This window comes from Oncorhynchus gorbuscha, linkage group LG05 (genome assembly GCF_021184085.1).
Source record: "Oncorhynchus gorbuscha isolate QuinsamMale2020 ecotype Even-year linkage group LG05, OgorEven_v1.0, whole genome shotgun sequence".
In the NCBI taxonomy this organism is placed as follows: Eukaryota; Metazoa; Chordata; class Actinopteri; order Salmoniformes; family Salmonidae; genus Oncorhynchus; species Oncorhynchus gorbuscha.
Genome location: NC_060177.1, coordinates 17,605,095 through 17,612,613, shown reverse-complemented (window position 1 = coordinate 17,612,613; position 7,519 = coordinate 17,605,095). Strand labels below are relative to the sequence as shown.

Sequence of the window (7,519 nt, the reverse complement as noted above, 5' to 3'; positions counted from 1 at the left end):
ATTAGAGAGCAGACTGGAGTCCTGACAGAGATTAATGGACTCCAGTCTGAAATATTACCCTCTTAACTGGGATTAATGTGCACCATCATTTCTAGTCAAGCTATAGGCATATGTATTGTAAAAAGAATTTGGAGTTAATCATCCTCCTAATGTCTTCATTCATTTTCTTCAGGTCCTCCAGCATCATCTAGTAACCGAGGGCCAAACCAGGCCACGCCGAAGAAGAACGGAGTGAAGAACGGAGGAGGTGGAGGGCAGATGAGGCTCAGGGACGACGAGTGTTTTGGTGCTGACATGGACGAGGGTCTGGACACAGACTTTGACTTTGAGGCAAACCTGGCACTGTTCGACAAGGCAGCCGTGTTCTCGCAGATTGATGGCACAGATTACAATGGGGTACGTTCCCGTGGTACGCCCGGTGGCGAACGCGGTACACCCACGCGTTACCGTCACGACGAGAACATCCTGGAGGTCAAACCAGTCGTCTACCGGCAGATCACGGTCCCACAACACGGGGGCAAAGAGTACTGCACTGGTAAGAGAGAGAAAACACAACACCCTCCATTGACATTCAGAGAGAGAAAAGAGGAAAAAAAACACACAAAACACCACCCCTCCATTCACATATATATCACACATTCACTTCCAGAGGCATGTCTGCCAGTGCCCTGAGTGTCTCTCACCCCAGCCACTGGATCTATTGAGGCTACAGTAGACCCATGGGTTTGGCTAAGCGAGCCAGACTAGTGGAGAGACAGGACATTGTGTACAGTTCTAAAATGGGCCTTAAACTAACATGCAAGAAGAAAAATGCCCCAGTAATTGGACGGAACCGTGAGGAATTACAACGGTGTCGGTATTCTCAGTGAAGCCCATCGGGCTGAAGATGTGATGGGGGAGAGATATAGGTTCCGGTCACAGCCCAGCCCGTGTGCAGCGTGCGGTGAAGAGGCTGAGCCTCTCCCTCTCAGTAATCACTGCTTGCTTCTCCCTAAGGAGTGACACACCCACCGTGCACACACACACACACACACACACACCTAATGAGCTAGTCTTCTCTGTCCATACAAATACTAGAATGTTTTTCGTGTAGCTCAGAGATGGGAAAACCACTTGTAGATTGGTGACCCATTCAATCAATGAATATATATTAAAAATATATATATTTGTTTCCCTCTGTAAAATTAAAATAATTGATGACCGACACAAGTTCTACCCTCAGGATGTTTTCTGTTGCATGCGTGTCTTGATAATGAGTGTCGTGTTTCCTTTGGAAACTAGTTGAATTCCCCCTCCATGTCAGTGACTTTAGACATAAATAGTGTAAGTTCTCAGAATGACAGTGTGGGTCTAATGTAGGCCTACCTCTTGTGCTTCTGTGATGCAACACTGAAACTCTTTGCTGGGTGTGGGTTTGACTGTCTCCTATAGGCCAGAAAGGGCCTCCCACTTCCGCAACGTGCTGGGCTGGCTGGGATCCTACTCTGGTTGCTCTTTTGATTGTGGCAGCAGGTGACTTTTGAACTCACTGCCCCACCATGCAGTCCCAGTCCATCTCTGGGAAGAGGAGCTGCTCTTCCACACCTCAACAACACTCTTTATAAGTGTGTTATATAATTGGTTTCATACAGGAGATAAGTGAATGGCACACTATGCTAGGCCCCTGGCCTGGATTCCAAGGTGTGACAAGAAGAGCAACACCTATCACTCTTGCTCTGCTGGACCAATCACTACGCTGTAGGGATAGGGGATCAGTACCAGTCAAATCAGGTTTCTGGTGTTGGCATAAAGTGGTATAGGTCTTAGTGGAACACAAGCTCACACACACACTCACACACATGCTTGCGCTCTCATTAGGGAAAAGAGGATAGCGATGCCAATACCATCGCTATTAGTCATAGAATGCATTTTGTGCCCCCATGGAGATAGGAGTGTTTTGCTTCTATTACCAGCTGACTAAATACTCCCAGAAGAAGATATTACACTGATACACCTCACTGGATAGCTTAATCCACTACATGACTCACTACATGCATGTGAGCTCTAGCCTCAAATAGCCTGCTACACTACAGTACATACTGTACCGACATACAGGTATGTGCAAAGTGCGGCAGTTCTTAGAAAGGGTTATGACGTTGGCACTTTTTTCTAAGAAGCCTAACATGGCCGCTAGCCAGCGTTATCAAGGCGACAGCAGTGCGGTGACTATGAAGACAACAATGCGGGCCAGGCGGCCATTAAAAGCCTTGCCCCTGGTGCTGAGAACTGGGAGCTGACTGTGGACACTTCTCTTTTTACCGAACGGGCTAGGCAGGTCTGCTACCTCTGCCTCTTTCTGCCTGAATGCTGTCATGCTAAGCCCCATCCTCTGTACCTTGTAATTATCAGACCGCTCTGAGCTTTACATAAACAGCACCTCTCATAGTCACAAACAGGTTACCACTCAAATGGCACCCTATTCCCTATATAGTGCTCTACTTTTGCTAAGAGCCCATAGGGAATAGGGTGCCATTTGGGATGCAACCACACTACATGTGGAACAAACCCTTACCCTACTCCAGGCTGCTCTCACCTGAATCCATTCCTATCCACTGTAAACATTTAAATCAACAACATGAGACAACAGAAAAGGGGTTAGGAAAACAAATGTTTGGCGTTGGGATAACATATTGTCTGTCTGCACGTAGACAAGTCTGTAAGGGCTATGTATGTGGTGCATCATTGGCCTTATTCAGTTTCGGTGGAAAAGACCTAGGTCTACTCTCCTTTGCTAATTCCTATGCGTGTTAAACCACTCCTCATCAACACGTTGGCACCTTAATTGGGGCGGACGGGTACATGGTAATGGCTGGAATGGAAAAAATGGAAAGGTATCAACAACATCAAACGCATTCAGTTTGCTCCGTTCCAACCATTATTATGAACCTTCCTCCCCTCAGCAGCCGCCACTGCAACACATGTACTCAAATCTCTTCACTGTAAACACACTAAAGCCACAGAACAAATCACTGCCCTGCAAACTACCTTTGAATTCGAGCGTGACAGGAGAGCGAGCTGAGGACGAGTATGTTATTCACAACTATTGATTCCCCTGGTCCGGTGCCATGAGAGCAAATGGAACTTTATATTTACATTTTTGTACCTTTTTCTCCTTAATTTCGATTTTGTCTCATCGCTACAGAGGGCGATGAGCCAAGTAAAGCCCCCCGGCCAAACCCTCCCCTAACCCTGGCGATGCTGGGCCAATTGTGTGCCGCCCTGTGGGACTCCCGGTTGTGACATAACCTGGGATGCAGTGCCTTAGACCGCTGCGCCACTCAGGAGGCCCTCAAATGTAACTTCCTAATCAATTGACCTGCATTAATCTTAGTTATGAGGCCCGAGGTTTTGGAGTGTCTGGAATGTTAGAGGCTTGCAGCCCCTTGGTACTGCAGCAGGAACAGGTCTGGAGGAGCCTTGTGAAACCTCACTCCTTGTTTCCCCCCCTCCCCTTCCTCTCTCAGCACCAGCCCTAATCACCCATGGCCCGCTTCCACCCTGCGTGTGTGTATTGATTTCAGCTTCAATGTTCTCGTTGTCATGCTTGAAGGATTGCTTCCAGCTCAGTTTATTTTACTGCCGCTGTGTGCTCCTGGCTACCCAGTTGAGCATTGCGTGTAGTGGAGTGTGAGAGAGAGAGAGAGTACACAGGATCGGGGTGGGGTGCTCTAGCAGGGGAATTCCTTACAAACACATCTAGCTGGAGGGATGGTCAAAAGGCAATTAGATCATAGTGCAACTTCCACCTCTCTCTCTCCCTTTCCCTCTCCTCAGTGGCAGGTTGCATAACAAGGAGCAGTTGACTTTGCTGTGTGCTTTTCTCTCACATGATTGTCCGAGGAACGGCGCAGCAGTGTAGACTGGGTTTCTCCCACCCCACTGTAGTATATTACCTGTCTTTGGATTGGAACAGTGGGAGGGATGTAGAGATATGGACAGGAAAAAGATAAGGTTCATTTCACCCAGGCACGACATCTGTCTATCTGCTGTTTGCAGGTGTGTGTTTGCATGTCACACTGCGTGTGTTATGCCTTGAGTGATATGCCTGTGTGTTTCTGATAGCTGCGTGCGTGCCCGCATGCACACAATACATGAGGAGCGAGTCCATGCTGAGCACTCAATAGCCAGGCCAACGCTTACCTGCTTCACTATCAAAGGGATATTGAGCCGTGCAGCCCCTTTAGCCAGTCTTTGTTCCTCTCTAGACTAATGTGCCATGGGCTATAGGTAGAGATTAGCACAGGGCTCTTTAAAGGGCTCCGTGAGCAGCTACCAGAATAATGACATGGTTGTGGCAGTACCTAGGAACCATGTTCCCTGGGCTGGTCTTTCCTAGATACCCTCTACTGTTGTTGAGACACAGACCTGGCCAGAGTAGTAGAGATCTAGATAGATATCTATATAAACACACACACACACACACAGTGTATTCAAACCCCTCGACTTTTTCCACATTTTGTTACATTACAGCCTTATTCTAAAATTGATTAAATATTGTTTTTCCTCAATCTACCCACAATACACCACAATGACAAAGCAAAAACAGGTTTTTAGAAATGTTTGCTAATTTATAAAACATTTTGAAATATTACATTTACATAAGTATTCAGACCCTTTACGCAGTACTTTGTTGAAGCACCTTTGGCAGCGATTACAGCGTTGAGTCTTCTAGTCTTCCTGACTAGTCTCCTGCTGCTGAAAAACATCTGCACAGCATGATGATGCCAGGTTTCCTCCAGACGTGACGCTTCGCATTCAGGCCGAAGAGTTGTTGGTCATCGGGTTGTTGGTCTCCTCCCTGACCAAGGGCATTCTCCCCCAATTGGTCAGTTTGGCCGGGTGGCCAGCTCTAGGAAGAGTCTTGGCTTTTCCAAACTTCTTCCATTTAAGAATGATGGAGGACACTGTGTTCTTGGGGACCTTCAATGCTGCAGACATTTTTTGGTACCCTTCCCCAGATCTGTGCCTCGACACAATCCTGTCTCTGAGCTCTACAGACAATTCCTTTGACCTCATGGCTTGGTTTTTGCTCTGACATGCACTGTCAACTGTGGGACCTTATATAGACAGGTGTGTGCCTTTCCGAATCATGTCCAATCAATTGAATTTTCCGTAGGTGGACTCCAATCAAGTTGTAGAAACATCTCAAGGATGATCAATGAAAACAGGATGCACCTGTACCAATCAAAAATTTACCTACTGATTTCAGGGTTTTTCTTTATTTTTACTATTTTCTACATTGTAGAATAATACTGAAGACATCAAAACTATGAAATAACACACATTGAATCATGTAGTAACCAATAAAGTGTTAAAAAAATCCAAATATATTTTATATTTGAGATTCTTCAAAGTAGCCACCTTTTACCTTGATGACAGCTTTGCACACTCTTGGCATTCTCTCAACCAGTTTCATGAGGTAGTCACCTGGAATGCATTTTTTATTTTTCAATTTAACCATTATTTAACTAGGCAAGTCAGTTAAGAACAAATTCTTATTTACAATGATGGCTTACCCTGGCCAAACCCGGACGACGCTGGGCCAGTTGTGCACCGCTCTATGGGACACCCAATCACGGCCGGATGTGATACAGCCTGGATTCGAACTAGGGTGTTTGTAGTGACGCCTCAAGCACTGAGATGCAGTGCCTAAGACAGCTGTGCCACTCGGGAACCCAATTAACAAGTGTGCCTTGTTAATTTGTGGAATTTCTTTCCTTAATGCGTTTGAGCCAATCGGTTGTGTTGTGACAAGGTAGGGGTGTATACAGAATATAGCCCTATTTGGTAAAAGACCAATTCCATATTATGGCAAGAACAGCTCAAATAAGCAAAGAGAAACGACAGTCCATCATTACTTTAAGACATGAAGGTCAGTCAATCTGGAACATTTCAAAAACTTTGATAGTTTCTTCAAGTGCAGTCGCAAAAACCATCAAGCGCTATGATGAAACTGGCTCTCATGAGGACCGCCACAAGAAAGGAAGACCCAGAGTTTCCACTGCTGCAGAGGATAAGTTCATTAGAGAGAACAGCCTCAGAAATTACAGCCCAAATAAATGCTTCACAGAGTTCAAGTAACAGACACATCTTAACATCAACTGTTCAGAGTAGACAGAGTGAATCAGGCCATCATGGTCAAATTGCTGCGAAGAAACCACTACTAAAGGACACCAATAAGAAGAAGAGACTTGCTTAGGCCAAGAAACAAGAGCAATGGACATTATACTGGTGGATATCTGTCCTTTTGAGATTTTTGGTTCCAATCGCCGTGTCTTTGTGAAATGCAGAGTAGGTGAACGGATGATCTCCGCATGTGTGGTTCCCACCGGGAAGAGTATTAAAGGAAAAGCAGCCAACAAGTACTCCGCCTACGTGGGAACTCCAAGACTGTTGGAAAATCATTCCAGTTGACTACCTCATGAAGCTGGTTGAGAGAATGCCAATTGTGTGCAAAGGTGTCATCAAGGCAAAGGGTGGCTACTTTGGAGAATCTAACATCCTAAAACATATTTTGATTTGTTTAACACTTTTTGTTTACTACATGCTTCCACTTGTGTTATTTCATAGTTTTGATACCTTCACTATTATTCTATAATGTAGAAAATAGTAAAAATGAGTGTGTGTGTACACACAGTTGAAGTTGGAAGTTTACATACACTTAGGTTGGAGTCATTAAAACTCGTTTTTCAACCACTCCACAAATTTCTTGTTAACAAACTATAGTTTTGGCAAGTCTGTTAGGACATCTACTTTGTATAACACAAGTCATTTTTCCAAAAATTGTTTACAGACAAGATTATTTCACTTATAATTCACTGTATCACAATTCCAGTTGGCCAGAAGTTTACATGCACAAAGTTGACTGTGCCTTTAAACAGCTTGGACGATTCCAGAAAATGATGTCATGGCTTTAGAAGCTTCTGATAGGCTAATTGACATCACTTGAGTCAATTGGAGGTGTACCTGTGGATGTATTTCAAGGCCTAACTTCAAACTCAGTGCCTCTTTGCTTGACATCATGAGAAAATCAAAATAAATCAGCCAAGACCTCAGGAAAAACAATTGTAGACCTCCGCAAGTCTTTCATCCTTGGGAGCAATTTCCAAACGCCTGAAGGTACCACGTTCTTCTGTACAAACAAAAGTATGCAAGTATAAACACCATGGGACCACACCGCTCAAGAAGGAGAGGTATTCTGTCTCCTAGAGATGAACATACTTTGGTGCAAAAAGTGCAAATCAATCCCAGAACAACAGCAAAGGACCTTGTGAAGATGCTGGAGGAAACAGGTACAAAAGTTTCTATATCCACAGTAAAACAAGTCTTATATCGACATAACATGAAAGGCCTCTCAGCAAGGAAGAAGCCACTGCTCCAAAACCGACATAAAAATTCCAGACTACGGTTTGGCATCATGAGGGAAAATTATGTGGATATATTGAAGCAACATCTCAAGACATCAGTTAAAACTTGGTCG

General features: G+C 44.8%; 1 protein-coding gene across 2 annotated transcripts in view; it reads left to right on the top strand.

The window, feature by feature from the left end:
* Positions 1-7,519, top strand: part of LOC124035592 (enhancer of mRNA-decapping protein 3-like) — a 33,488-nt gene that overhangs the window by 9,772 nt on the left and 16,197 nt on the right. For both annotated transcript variants that reach the window (XM_046349098.1, XM_046349097.1), the window contains exon 4: positions 173-535. In XM_046349098.1, coding sequence (XP_046205054.1) covers positions 173-535 — 363 coding nt within the window. The remainder of the gene's footprint in view (positions 1-172; positions 536-7,519) is intronic.